The 15,030-nt window shown below is 45.0% G+C and overlaps 1 protein-coding gene across 3 annotated transcripts in view; it reads left to right on the plus strand.

Moving 5' to 3' along the window:
* Nucleotides 1-15,030, plus strand: part of LOC135912494 (annexin-B12-like) — a 41,130-nt gene that overhangs the window by 10,778 nt on the left and 15,322 nt on the right. For 2 of the 3 annotated variants that reach the window (XM_065444952.1, XM_065444953.1), the window contains exons 3-7: nucleotides 3,678-3,701; nucleotides 3,781-3,856; nucleotides 6,238-6,332; nucleotides 9,738-9,942; nucleotides 13,254-13,333. In XM_065444952.1, the coding sequence (XP_065301024.1) occupies nucleotides 3,678-3,701; nucleotides 3,781-3,856; nucleotides 6,238-6,332; nucleotides 9,738-9,942; nucleotides 13,254-13,333 (480 nt within the window). Of the gene's footprint in view, nucleotides 1-2,793; nucleotides 2,994-3,677; nucleotides 3,702-3,780; nucleotides 3,857-6,237; nucleotides 6,333-9,737; nucleotides 9,943-13,253; nucleotides 13,334-15,030 lie in introns of those variants that run through there. The other variant, XM_065444954.2, reaches the window with a different exon arrangement.

Below are 15,030 nucleotides of genomic sequence, written 5' to 3' on the forward strand. Positions count from 1 at the left end.
AAGAACAACAAAACAAATTTCGCGCCTTCGAAAACAAAATGACGTCACTTCTACTTTTAACGGACATAGCGTCACGTTATTTTTTCTTCCGCCGGAAGTGTTCCCACCACATACAGATGGCGCTAAGCCCCATGAACCGGCGATGGACCGCCATGTTTTGAACGTATGGGCTCCTATGGAAGCTTCGATACCAGGTATATTTACCTTGCGCGCCCACAGGTATAGCGTTCCTGCTGAGCAGCGGTGCGCATTACACACCCTGGTGCATATACTGGTCTGAGCGAAACGGACAGTAAACGTCAAGCTAAATCTTTGTAATCCAACCTATGGACGCTGATGAACTCTGAGGGTTTCCCTTCGGTCTCATCTCGGGCACCAATCGAGGTGCGGCGTTCCACCTCACGGCCGTTCAGGGCTTCGCCTGTGTGCGAAACTGCGATTATTGACGTTCTTTTTTTAAGGAGGGTGGGGATTCTGTTTGGGGGGTCACCAGTAGTAAAAATAAGAAAACCGCTGTTATTCTGTCGTGACCAGCCGCTATGTTATAATACACCACCTCTTTTCTCTCCTTCTTGGAACGCATCTTTCGATAAAAAAAACAAAAAAAAAGCAGCAGATAGTCGACTTTCCCTCTTCAGGTGGATTACTTAACAGCAGGGCGTTGCATGGATGATAAATGGCAATTTTTGCGGTCAGCTAATAAACTGTAACACTATTTAATTCCTTTATTCAGTTTAGTTGGGCACATGTGACAATGATGAAATAGAGCCCAGGTACTGGTGAAGTCACATTTATTAAGCAGAAATGGTAAGCGTTTTGGACACTTTTCCGCAAAACCCACGTATTTCGCAGCACAATTTAGGAACGAATATCTCGAAATCAGTACCAGTATCGGGATTTCGTTTAAACGAACAATTTGCCTGATTCTCAAATTGCAACATATGTGTTGCAATTTGAGATAGCGAAATCAGTTATAATTAATTTCACTATCTGGGTGTTGCAGAGGGCGTTTTTTAAAATTAGAATGTGTATGTCCAATGTATGTGAGTCCATTAACGCGCGTTCGTAACTGATAAAGCATTATTGACGAGTTGGTTCACGAATCCGACGCTCACGATGTTCACGCAAACAAAGCAACATAGCGTTATACGTTGTATCCGCCAGCTGACTAGAATAGTGTATTTGTCGCCTCGAAGTGGTGTTCGACGGCGCGATTTTGTTTCCTTTTTAGGCACCGCGTTCGTCTCATTCACTGAAGTGAGGGTGCAGTACTTGGTAGGTATTTCACTGCATATATAGTGCGGCTTTCTGAAGCACAATCGTAACGATAGAAGGCATGTAAGAAGCGGTAAAATAATTGCGGTAACCTTTTGGACGAGATTTGCAGCTTCCCAGCGCATCAGACGCGGGGCTACAAGAAACGGACACTCAGCGCTGTGAGGTCCATTTCTTGTTGATGCGCGGGGAAACTTTGGTGATAATGCAGACGAACTAGCAGCGCTAAACTTTGTACCAGAACTTTCGGGGTCTTGTTGTGTAGCTTGTGTCCTGTAGGCAAATGAAGCGAGAATTTCTGCGTAAATGCAAGAAAAGAAGAATTGCAAAAATATAGCCCGCAGCGCTCGCTACGCCGCTCGCGTGCCAGCGCTCCAGCTTTTGCAAGTGCAGAGAAGGAGATAAGAGTGAGAATAATGAGAACGGTTTGGGGCGGAGGGGGCGTGTTGTGTAACCCGTGTAACGTTCTTGGCCGTGCCCGCAGCTGCGCGGTGATGACCAGACCTAAAAACGCCGCCGTGCGCGCGCGCTCTTTATTTATTTTGTTTTAATATTCTTTCTTTACGCTCGCGTATTCGTCTGATGCACGTATTTTTAGCGCCCCCAGAGCGAGAAACTTCTGCCTTGGGAACGGGCCAACTTCTCGGACGGCCCCAGTCGATATCCTGGCGCCAGACCACGCCAGGCAGCGCGGGTAATAGACGAAAAAAAAAAAAAAATCACGCGTGCATTTTTATGGCGGCGTTTTTGTAGGGGAAGAGATTCGCGCGGTAGGCTTGCCAAGTTGTCTCCGTGAGAGCGTGGTGGTGCCCACCCACCCTACACTCGAGGTCGTTTCGTCAACGAGACCTTTCGGACGTTTTTGAAGTAATTCTTTTCTTCTTTGTTCACACATTGCGCGCCTCTTTCCAGGAAGCTGGCGCGCTCAAGGCGCGCAGTCCGTTGTTTCCCCATTTTAAGTGAGGGTAGGATCCGCGCTCGTATCTCTGTTGGTAGAGGAGACACTCCGCCGTTTTGGTTCCGGCTTAGAATTTTGTGACTCATTACTAGCAACACACACACACGTACACGTACATACTTATGCGGCCCGCACATACGTGTGCTTCTTGTAGTGGTGAAGAGGAATGCGCTACAGTCAAGCTGTCACGCGCCTACAGAAACTACGCGCCCAATCAAACTGTTGTTTCGCGCAGCAGTGTACAGTAAAGACTCGCATTTTTGGATGTGTGCGTCTGTATGTATGGGCGCAGAATGAGTTTTCGTCAGGTCGGAAAGTTCCGGCGTGACAGTATTTCCGCGATGCGCTACGGCCCATTTTTGCAGGGGCGTTGCTCGTTATTTCAACAGGCAGGTGATAGACTTGCAAGCACCGTCAGTCTTTTGCCTGATCGCGAACAATGTCGAATCTTGTTGACTCAACCAGCGTGAGCAGTCGCTTCGTTTAACGATTCGCGTCATCAGGTTGTTGCCGCTTCCTTTGTTCAACAGTTTATCTCTGGCGAGTGCAGCGCCATCTCGATCTCGCCTTTAGCGCGCGGCGGTGGCGGCGGCGGGCGTTGCTTCGCTAGTCTCGCGGCTTGTCCGGCTCGACGACGGTCAGCGGTCGCTAGCGTGGATGCCGGAGTAGGTGTGGCCAGGTTTTTTGCGTTGACTGCTCCAGTTTGACCGCAGCGGGGGCCGTTTTCCGTCACTACATTCGCATCGACAGCGACTTTCGGGTGAGCCATTCCGCGATTATTCCTTTTAAATTTTCGGGTGTCTCATAAAGGTTCTTCTTTCGCAATTTCTGCGCCTCCGCCCGACGTACCGAAGTTTGATCGGCACGATCGTCGGCTGCCGTTCGAGCTGAGCGGGGGTATATCTAAAATCGCGCGGAGAGGCGAACGTGCATCGTAGATACGGGGGCGTTATGGTTGACCGAATGCTGTTTTGCGGTTATGATCAACGATCCGTTTGCTTCTTGCTCCGTCGCGCTGTAGCCGCCCCATGGGACGGCGGCTCGTAACGTGCGTGTTGGCATGCCTTTCCAGGCCGCCATTAGGAAAGCTCGCTACCTCGTGTAAGTCCGCAAGAGGTCTGTGATGTTTCTGGACGGGCTTCTCCCGCCTTTACCGCCTGGACCAGCGCTGGGCACGTGTGTGTATTTCGCGCTGCACCGAAAGCAAAATACAAGCGCTGCATTAGGGTGCAGGACTAATGTCACATGGCCATAACGTCACTGCACATGTTCACCTTCCTCCTCTTTGCTGTTGCTGTGTTTCGTTTCCTGTGTCGGCGGCGCGCCTCTCCGTCCGTCGTCGTACCGCCCCTAGCTCTGTCCCACTTTGAAAACAACCGTGCGCTGTGCTCGGCGCTTATATACCATTCCTTATTTTTCCTTGTCTCTCTCTCTCTGCTTACAGAGTCCAGGCAACGCAAGAATCATGGTGAGTTTCGTCGTCAGGAATTTCTTAACAAAAAATTGTGACTGCTTGCAGTTGAGATAATCCCCTCTGCTTTGCACAGGCCACCATCAAACCCTACCCAGGATTCAATCCCCAGGATGATGCCCAGGCGCTCAGGAAGGCGATGAAGGGTTTTGGTAATTTGTCTTCATGTTTAAATGCCAGCTTTAAACCATTATCTGCCTGCTTGAGAACATGTTGCATGTCAATTTGCTGTAACAGCTAGGTTAAGAACACAGGCCATGCACACATAAGATTACACATTTTATTGGGTGAAATTTTGTCACGGAACAGTAGGTGTCATCATTCCTATGAGCATTCTTTTTTCAATACTTTTCACACAGATTATGTTCACACAGGTTATGTGCACAGATGTTCCTGGCCGTTAAAGTATTCACAAGAGTGCACAGAAGTGCAAAGGTGCCCACAATGTTAATTATTGTTGCTTGACATAGTTTACTTCAAGAGGTCCAAAGATTTCAAGAATGTGGTGCAGTACTGAACTGCGCCTCCAGTGACATGCAAGAACTGTTGCATCAATGGCTCCTGGGCTGCGTAGCTGGAGTGGCTAGCTAGCATTTTAAAGAATTATGCGCGGTCACTGTTATGGGAAAGGTTGTGAGCAGGTAGTTTAATGAACAGTGTGCTCGCAGAAGAGAGAAGGCAGTTTTTATTTCAAAATTTATTTCACAATTCTCCACAGTACCAAGGATACTTGTAAATCCTACATCTTGCACATTCGTTTCATCCACGTCTCCTATGGAAGTGAAACGGACAAACTCAATTCCAGCAACATCCTCCTCTCCACTTGAGTCCATGTCCAAGAAATATTGCAGTGCATTTTCAAAATTGGCTTGTTTGCATTGACCATATTCTTCTTATAAAATGACAAAGAAGGTAGCGCAACAGACTGCAGAGATATACGAGCAGTTCACTAGCTAGCCGAGTCAAGCATTGCTTCGCTCTGCTGTGCGTAGTGTTCCGAATGTGTCCGCCATCACTTTTGTACATGTTTGTGATCATACACAAATTCTGATGACACTGAGAGGACACCCTGCGAGTGTGTTGTGTTAATTTGATATTGAGACCGTCACAAGATTGGCATAATTTTCAGGTAATTTTTTGAAACAGACTATGTAGACAATGCCAGAAATGCTGAGGAAGTGAGAAAGATATAACAAAACTTGTTGCTGAGCTAGTTGGTTCATGACTTAAAAACAATGGTTATGGTGCTAAGCAGACGAGGATAAAGTGAGACATACGGATACCTGTATATGTCAGTTTGTGCCTCACTTCCTCGTCGTCTGCTTAGTGCTGTAACCTTTGTTTTTGAGAAAGATAGCTTATCTGGGGGGGGGGGGGGTGACGCCAAATTGCGTGCAGCCATGATGAATATTTTCCACATTAGCTTTATCTGCATTCACTATATGGTGCAGTAAACTCCACAGGTGTAAGACGAAAAGTGGAGAATTCGGCTGGAACCATGAAATTGGCAACATCTGTAACATACTTGGAGGAAGAGGTGCGAGTTCGCAGTGCAGTCAAGTGCTTACATAGTGTCTGAAAGGGTTATGAATGGCCATACTGGTTGAAGACATGATTGCACTAAGGGTACTTATTGTAGTTCAAGGCTGATAACCAGTGTAATTGGGGAATAGGGAGAGGTCACCTATTTAGCCTGTGGAATTGTTGCCTCTCTCGACCATTTACCAGTGCGTTACTGTTGCCCTAGCCCTTCCCATCCATGAAAGACTTTCAATGCCCTTGCACACCAGTAGGTAATGCTTGTATTACTTCTGTGTTACATAGTAGCACTTGGAGTGCTAGTTTGGTCAGCTTTGGTACAAGTAATGCGCACTTTTTTTTTGTGCCTTCTTAATTTTGCTGGCAACACCCCCAGATATGAATTGGCACGTGTGGGTCAGTACTAAAAGTGAAGAGGTAGAAGCACGTGGTTTCGGTAGGGTTTCTTTTTGGGGTGTGGCTGAACGCATGAATTTAATGGATCAAAGACTGAGGCAGAAGTGCTTCTAATTTTTAAAAAAACAGACTGTAGTGATGACCTGCAGTTCAGCTGTTGATGAAGGTTGAAAGAGCTTATTTATTCGCTTTTATTCATCTCATGTCAGCCAGACTGAAGAACACATAAACATGCCCATAGATATGTGACAGTGTAAGCATAGAGTATTGTAGAGGCATAGAGTTAATGTAGAGCAAATGAGGAGCCTGTCTGCTGCCATTCACTGAAGGGAGAACACCAGTTCACTCCATTTGGCACTCTGGAAGGTGTCCCCTGAGGGAAAAGAACTGCCCTTTCTCTTGTAGACTCAAGATTTACTCTTTCCCTTTAGCAGGGGAATAAGAGCCTTGGGGCAACTCGGAAGTGTTCAGTTGCAAGTGGCTCTACTGTAACAGTGCCTGCATGTACAAAGTTTCTTTTCTTGAGATACTTTAATAGATGGTGCATTGTTCCTCTCTGGCTTCAATGCATTTTCTCGTTATGTGTTTGTGCCTGCAGGCACCGATGAGGCTGCCATCATTGCTATTCTTGGCAAAAGGTCAAGCGATCAGCGACAGGCGATCATGACAACGTACAAGCAGATGTTTGGACGGGTGAGTTGTGGGCCCATTGTCCGAGTTGTGGTTGATGGATGCTTGTGTGCTGTAGAGATGCCTTGCGGCTTGCTTATTGTTTTGCTTTTCTGTTAGGGTGTCATCTTGGGGAAAGTGTGCCTGCTGCATTCCTCGCCATATTGCAATGGAGGAGGATGTGTGCATGTATGTCTAGCTGGGGTAGGATTGTCTGGTGTGTCTAGCCTTGCTTCAATCATCTCTATTGTCTGGGGTATGCAGCGAAGTGTTAACTTGGTTGGTTTGTTGCTTGCTTGCCTGGTTGGGGCCGGTTGTTCTGCTTGGAATTTGAACACAAGCCACGTTGTGTGATTGGGGAATTATTGCTGTAATGTAAATAAAGCACATGATTCAACAGCTTAATTTTATGAAAGGCACCTGCAAGGTGGTGTTTTAATTGAGCATACCTGCCATGGCTGTGTAGTGGCTATGGCATTGTGCTGCTAAGCTTGAGGGTAAAAAAGTAGTGTGCTCATTCTTGGTTTTCATTGGGTTATGTAAAAAGGATAGTAATATTCCTTGTGCATATTAAAAAGCAAGGAAAGATAATATGGTAGGTAAATGCATGACCACCATTCTGCCTTTCTTGGGTTTAGAATAGTAAACCCTGTGGTCTTTCTCACATGGTGTTCCACTGGGGTCATCTAGACCACAGCACAGGTTTCAGTATCTGAGCTTCAAAGGGGACAGTCAGCTCAGTTGCATGTGTTGCGTGTGCCTGAAGTGTATATTAGTTTAGTCTCCACTGGGAGTGAGACAGAGCACTGCACTGAGAAGGTCCAGAGTACAGAGGTCTACACTTCGTCTAGAACATTCTCCTGAGGGCCAGAGGAGCTACTAAAGCTATAGTCGATCATCAGGTCGAGAGAAATCTATGGAAACTGTAAATGTAGTCACGCAAGCTCACATTCAGTCGATTTTGACACGTCGTCTTCAGATAACGCCAGCGCAGGCCTGAGCAGGTGGTTCGCACATTCTAGAGAAGTGTTGACCTCTGTACATGGAAGGCATTTATTTGACAACTACCTTGGCGATGAGACTGTTCAGGGTGCATGAGCCAAAGCTCCTGCAATGAAAGGGTGGCACATTAGTATTAGAAAACGGTGTTACACGCCGCATTATAGGAGGATGGCTTCCAGCAACTGCACCAGCAAAGTAATATTCCTTCAGCTCGATGGCCTTCGAGGGCGACCTAGGGCAGTATGACCAAGCACGTGAAGTGAGCTGCGTCGTGACAATTGCATTCATGAGGCTGACGTAATGCGCAGCTTCTGCTACTGTTGGGCCTGAATCCCCCGTGCTGTCGCTTTCCATGTTGTCTTCATCACTGTCGCTAGTCGACACTTCGGCAACGGTGGCGAAAAGTTGAACCTCGTAGGCAACATCTCTTTGCGGTCACAGCAGTGCTGCTGAGCAACTTCTTTGCATTCCAAATGCCACACACCGGAGTCAACAGCAGATCCCTGTCGCGTGCCAGCGCTGACTTCTTTGCGTCACGGTCGATAGCATGAACTACGTTTAATTTTTCTTCTATGCTGAGCACCCGGCGTCTTTATCCGAGCTTTGGCATGACGCTAGTCCCCGCTTGCATGACGCCACAATGCTCTCTGGCACAGCGCCGAAATGATGTTGATGTGGCCTCACGTGCAAACACACAGGGCACTTGGAGGCCATTGTTCCGATCTGTGAGGCTTTTTGTTCTGCTGGGCCACCCGATGGAGACTACACACTGCCGTGTTGTGCGATGAAAAGTGAAAACGCTATGTGTTAACCAACACGTACGCAAAAAACTGGTACAGTTTATACGGATACAAAACACATTATGTTCATTGGCCGCTGAGTCGGGGATTTGACTTTGCTACTTTTAAAATGAAACCACTGTTTAAGCGGGTACGGTTTAACGAGATCTTACTGTACCATGGACTGCAGGTGGTTGTTTAGAGTTGCACTTGTTGAGGCTTCGTTCTCATGTACTTTTAAGCAGAAGTAAAGTGTGCATTAGTTTCACTACCTTTCAGCAGGGCAAGTTGCGCTATTCAATGCAGCCAGCTGCTAAATGAGGGCCATGTGTGCAGTGCATGTACTCTCGCATCCTAAGTGCGAGTATATTTTTGTAAGCAGCTACTCTCGCAAGATATCTGAAGTAAACATTTGCTATCGCCACTTGTTTTAAAGGACACTTGCCATGAGTTGTCTTGCATCAGGACACTCATCTATTCGCTACTGCACAGGGGAGCATTGTTGCTGTATTATATTGAAGTTATGTCGAGTGTGTTGTGAAACTCGTACACTGATAACATCAGTGCAGTGTTTACCTTGAGGTTATCTTTTGCTGATATTAGCCACTGATATTTTTATGTGAACTGCATTTAATTTTAATAACTTTCGTTATTTTGTTTGGACTTGTTGCTTCTTTGTTTTTGCTACAATTGCATAAGTTATTCAGAAAGGAACAGCAGGAAGCACGCTGCCCTTTCCTTTCTCGTCTTCCTTCTGTGGTTCTTGCACGTCTATTTCACACCAGTTATCATGCAGGAATGGTTCGAGTTTATTCTTTTGCACATTTTGTGATGTGCAGGACATAGCATGTGCCTCTATCATTGCAACTGTGGTTGTGGCAAGCAATATTTTCGTTTTGAATTGGTGTGAGGAATTGTAGGTAGTGAACATAGTGGAAGCCATCAGTAAATACAGTGAAGTACAGTTTCACTGCAGCCCGTGTGCTGTCATCAAGCTGGCTGGCTTCATAGACACCAACAATTAGTTGTCAGCTGTATCACACTGGTGGTGAAAAAATGGGGCAGATGCATTGTAGTGAAAAGCACATTTGCTTGGATGGATATGCACATCTGTAGGCTGCTGTAGGTTGTAGGCTAGTTGGTTCATAGTAGCAGATAGCTCAGTGCAAGTGGTAAACAGTGAAAAAAAGGTACAAACAGTATTGGTATTAAACTTGCAATGATTTAAATTGATTTCCTTGCCTTTAGACATGGCATAATGCTTTATGTACAGGTCCGAAAACCTAAAAAAAAGTTTTTGTTCAGCCTCCAATACCTTTTTGTTTGTTATATTTTACTTATCAATGTTCATGCTCCGTGCATGTGTTAAGCATTTGCTGATTGCAGCATTGCAAGATATTGTACACCATGCTGCTTATGCTGGACCATGTTCTTGCTGCAACGTCTTCATGGTACACTTTGCCACCATTAAGTTTATTTTCTATAATTTCTGTAAGGGATGCAGAGACAGCTTGATAAATAACTGGTTTGCTGGCCTTTTGTTGCATGTGATATGACTACTTTTATGTTTGTCTTCCGTTTGTTCAGAAGTGCTTTTACTTTCAGCTGTGGTTGACAGAGTTGCTTACTGCTTGATTTACGTTTTCAGGATCTTGTAAAGGATCTCAAGTCGGAGCTGTCTGGGAAACTCGAGGATGTCATTGTTGGGCTGATGACTCCACTTTACGAATTCCTGGCATCTGAGCTGAAGGCTGCCATGAAGGGTCTTGGCACTGACGAGGACTGCCTGATTGAAATCCTCTGCACCCGCACCAACGCTGAAATTGCTGCGATCAAGCAGATCTACAAGCAGAGTGAGTGCACACCCTCCTACTTGTTTCTTAGTGTCTGCTTGTGAAACTGCAATAGCTATAAGTGTGTCGGGAATTCCTGATCTCAGGGGGTAGCTGCTGAATGGTCTGCAGAAAAACTGAAAGAGCAGGGACTGTATTATGTAACGATTCTTTACATTTTCCACTCTTTTTGCCTTTTTTCATTGGCAGGTAGAATGCCATGTCTACGCTGTCACTAATATATCAGCCACTTTCTGCAATTGGTGGTACAAAAAGAATAGAATTGATGGAAAACAATCTTCCCATAATATGACCCCAGGTGTCTAGTGTGTCGTTTTTGGTTGAGCAACACCAAAGCACCCAAACAAACATTTAACATTATCAAAAAGGGGATACGAGGGGGGGGCGGCACGCTGCTTGTGACACACTTCTGCCAGTTGAGAAGCATGCAGATAAATGGGTACGTCCATCATTGACGGATTGAAAATGGCTTGACTAGTGTGAAGTGGTGACAAATTTTATTTTCTGTGTCATGAACTTCTTGACAGGCCATGATAATGTATCCTCCACATCCACAAATACTGTATACAGTCGAAACCACTTGTAACAGTATTCAAGTGCCACGAAAATTTTATTGTTATAACTAATAATTGTTATTTATTTATTTATTTCAGGAGTACTGCCGACCTCTCATATAGAGCCTTAGGCAGGAGTGGGTTATAACACAAAAACAGATTTGGAAACAGAGAAACAATTCTAGAAGCACAACAGTAAAAGTTGCCAAAGCAAGTCCAGTGCAGGTACTAGGGAGAACGTGATTCATGCACAGGTACAATAAACAAACGCTAGAAACTCGGAACACTCGGAATTATACAGTTCAAGGGCAGAATGACGACAACAGACATCTTTTGACAAACATCTCTGCAACGAGTGAACATACCATAATCGGAGCAAGATAAATATGTAAAACATTACACCTTGTGTATCATTATAAATGGGTTCGACTGTATGTAGTAGGACTAGCACCAATCACAGTATAACAGCATAGCGCACTGTTGTTCATATGCACCGTGTTCATTATCCACAGTTAGGGGGTTAGGTTGACAGCGATATGTACTCTATTTTTTTTTTTCACTGTTGCATGAAGTACTGGCATCATCTGACTTCATCTCAGAGATGACGCACACTAACTTGCAACTCCATATGTGAATGCACTGTTTGCCTCTGTTGCCACTTTCTTTTCAAGCTGCGTTAACGATTGGGGACTGTTTTCATAAAAGTTTGCTTACAGAAGAGAAGTTTTCTCAAGTGCATGATAGTGATCACTGTGATGACAAAACAGTTGCCACGGCAGTTCCCAATTGCAGGCTGTGCTTGTGTAAGAGTAGTTTTGTGAATGTGGGCTTGATGTTTAGGACGAGGCACAGACATAGTCTGACTTGCTTGGCATTTTACAGGGTGTTAAGTAAATACTTTTGAAATTCCTTAAAAGTGAGGAAGATGTATTAATTTAGCGATTTCTTTGCGATTGCTTCTACCACAAGGTCATACACATTCAAAGAACTCAATATAGTAAATTAGACTAGCATTTATGAAAATGAATCTTTTTAACTGAAGAAGTTAGACAATTGATTCTAATGCAAGACTTGGAAACCTGTTATCTGAGGTGTTCATAACAGGTTCCATACATGCAAAAGGCTGTTAATTTCTGCAGTGTAATGAATTCAGGCCAACTTCACCCATAAAACAAACTGAACTGCTTAAAAGCGTAGCTGGCATGCCCCTAGCACACAGGGGTTCCCAAACTTTTTGAAAAAGCCTTGGGGGAAACCAGTTTGGGAATCCCTGCCCTAGCAGACGCTCGCAGCTGACTTGACTGTTGTTGCTCAACCAAAGGCCAAGCATAAAGTGAACATCCTTAAGTGTTCCGAAACAGTTGATGCAGGCATAGGCTTCGAAATTTACGATAGGGATTGGTCTCGGTTGTACTGCCAAAAGCAACAGGTGCAGCTGTTTGTGATAGCAATAAGTGGAATAAAGAACCTTAAGTCATCGCCGCCATGTTTTCTTGCTAGCAGCACACTAGCTTAATTAGTGCACTGTTTATTCACATGCGGCTTGAGTGAGAGCAGTGCAATTGTGACATGTAAGCGAGCTGCCACACAGGTTCCGTTCATATCTTGTGGGCTTTCTTTATGACATATAGCATGTAGGACTTCAAATATTGTGAATCGTGTGTTTCCTTGAACGCTCTACAACTCCTTCTTTAGAAGTTTTTCTCTAAATTTAACTTGCTGAGTTAATTTACTCTACACTAATTGTGCAACTGAAAGAATGCAAAAAATTGTATTTTTTCCTTAGAGTGGCTAACAACATGCTTTTAGACATGTCTTTCTGCAGCACACCTGAATATATTTCAACCTTGGTTAAAGTTAGCTGGGATGTTTTACAGACAGAGGCAAGTGCTCTGTGATGTCCAAGTTGTATGGCAAGAGAAGTTAGGCTGAAATAATGTGTGCTGTGGGAGCTCCACTCTGCATGCGGCTAGGGCTGAAGACGAGCTCTGGATCTAGCCCCACACTGTCGCTCTATGGAACTCCCAACCCGTAGCGCAGGAATCGGGGCTGCGTTGGGTTCGAATGAATAAGGCAACCAGTGGCATCAACTGTAATAAGGTTTATTGCTACAAGCAATAAAGAACGCAGAGGGAAGTCCTCTCTCTAATAAGTAATAAATAGGCTTGCCTCGTTTCCTGGGGTAGTCGGGCAAACGAGTTCACTTATGGGTTGCAGCAGGTGATCCAGTCCGGCAGCTTAGAAATCGGGTGTCAGAGAGGTGGTGGAAAGCGTGGTGACACGCTTTCATGCCTTTTTACGTTTTGTGAGGGGAGGTCCTCCTCGGCCACCGGATACGTCTCCTTTTCCCGCGAGCCGGGTGGGGAGGAAGGGGTACGCGGGTCATGAGAGCGACAGAGAACGGGAGGGTGTATAGTGCCTCTCTCCCGTGTCTATGCCAGCTTGATGCATCCACCACGTGCGAACGGGACGACGCGAATACGCCGGAGGAAATGGGAGCGGGTGCTCCCCACAGTGCACACAAAGGGTGAAATACATTGTAGTATATATGCAATTGTTTTTGTATTGTTTGGGTTTGGTTTTCGTGACTCATTATATAGGAAGGGGGGGGGGGTAGGCATGTGCATAATTTGGTTGTATTGTAGTGTACTTATGACTTCACTGCCTTGCAGGTGAAAGATGGCAGTATGTATATCTACATGCGGTTTTTAGTTGTACAGCTTAGCATAATCCTTCTTTATTTTTTGCTCTGAGCAGAGTTTGGCAAGGACCTTGAGAAGGCTGTGATGAGCGAGACGTCTGGCGACTTCAAGCGTGTTCTTGTCTCCATGTTGACGGTGAGCTATACTTCTCGAAGCGTATCACATCAGCATGCAAGGGGATAATTGCATCAGTGCAACTTTGTCTCACTGAGGCAGAAGGAACTAAGCGTCCTATCACACTGGCGCTAACTGTTTGGTCTATCTTGCAATCAACATTGTTTTGTGTGTGGTTTGGCTCCTAGCTGCGCATGCTCGCCTAGTTTTCCTGGGAGATGGGTTTTTTCAATAAAGCACAGTTCTTAGTCCAGTCGTCGTGTGTGCTACATCTCTCCTGTTTATCTTTTGACTAGTTTAAATCTCAAAAATATGTACTAACTGACCCAGATTGCAACTCTTCTCAACCTTTTCTTTCTTAATCCTTTCACGTTTAGGTGTGGGGATTTCTGTGCAACTTGTGCAGCTGCCTTTTTTTTCCCAAGTTAATATTTGTTGATTAACTTGTTCCTTACTGGACCTGTAAAACTCAATAAATTTGAGAGACAGTTTTGTGTACTTTGTTAAAAATTTCCATTGGAATTCTAGTTTCAACGTCATGCACTGACTGAAATGATGCGTGAAATTTAACTATAGCCGACAACGAATAATTCAGACTCCACAGGGAATGTAAATAAGTCCTAACTATCGGATGTCCAAAAAACGCATGTATATATAAAAAAAATATTATGTTCACGTTTTAAGGTCCCTGTGCAAAGAAGTGGTCGATTCATTGCTGCAAGCACTTTCGCTTGTGTGCAATGAAGTCCACTTGTATTCCTGCCAGTTTTGTGTTGTCTTGGTAAGCTGATGCAAGGACTGCGAAGCGTAGAGTCAGATCTGCATGTGAAGGCTCCAGAGCACATAACACATTATCATAATCCGAGTTGGAGTCACAGTTTGACTTTGGGAGAACTTGCTTAATTGTTTTGTCATCATTCAGTTCAGCACGAAATGACACCATGCTGTTGACGTCTGCAAAGCCAGACGTAACTGCGACAGGAATCCGCTTACCGCAGCCTAGCAGGTCATTCATAATGTGCACATTTGAGCTCATTGTGGTAGGCGGCATTTCAGGCCCTTCAGTTCTGAGCCAGGCTCATTTGGACTGTGACGCAAGACTCATTCGGAGTCGGACTGCGAGGGCAAAGTTGGTGCCATTTGACGTGGACTGTTAATAACTTCACGAGAAAGACTTCTTGGAGCCAGCAGAGCACTGTCTGGAATGCATACTAAACAAACAAGCAAGCACATAATGGCTGAATGCTGTCTGGAAGGCAAATTCAACAAACAAGAGCAGGCCATCACGGGGCGATGCTTGGTAGTTCCAGAATGGATGTGATGATTGCGATGTCGATGCGACTTTGCAATTCAGGCGAAGCCTCAAAGATTGGCAATTGTGGTTAAGGGGGGACGCGGCTTTAACATTGCGAGAAATGGGCTAAAAATATATTTTTTTGAAAGTCATATTTTGGGTTTCAATAACTTTTTCTATCTGATTGCAACATATCGTAACTCTAAACCACGTAGGAGTGCTCTAAAGAATTTGTTTTATCAGCCAAGGTTGCAAAAAACGAAGGCATCACCAGGCCAGAGGCCATATGTACAAGAAGCCCCACATCACAAAACAACCCAGAGACTACAAATTTGGTGCCTTTTAGAGAACTGAAGAGAATGTGAATCTTTGAAAGCCGTTTTCTCAAAACTTTTTTTCCTTTCTGCTTAGTTTCTGGAGCTGA

This window comes from Dermacentor albipictus, chromosome 1 (genome assembly GCF_038994185.2).
Source record: "Dermacentor albipictus isolate Rhodes 1998 colony chromosome 1, USDA_Dalb.pri_finalv2, whole genome shotgun sequence".
Classification (NCBI taxonomy): domain Eukaryota; kingdom Metazoa; phylum Arthropoda; class Arachnida; order Ixodida; family Ixodidae; genus Dermacentor; species Dermacentor albipictus.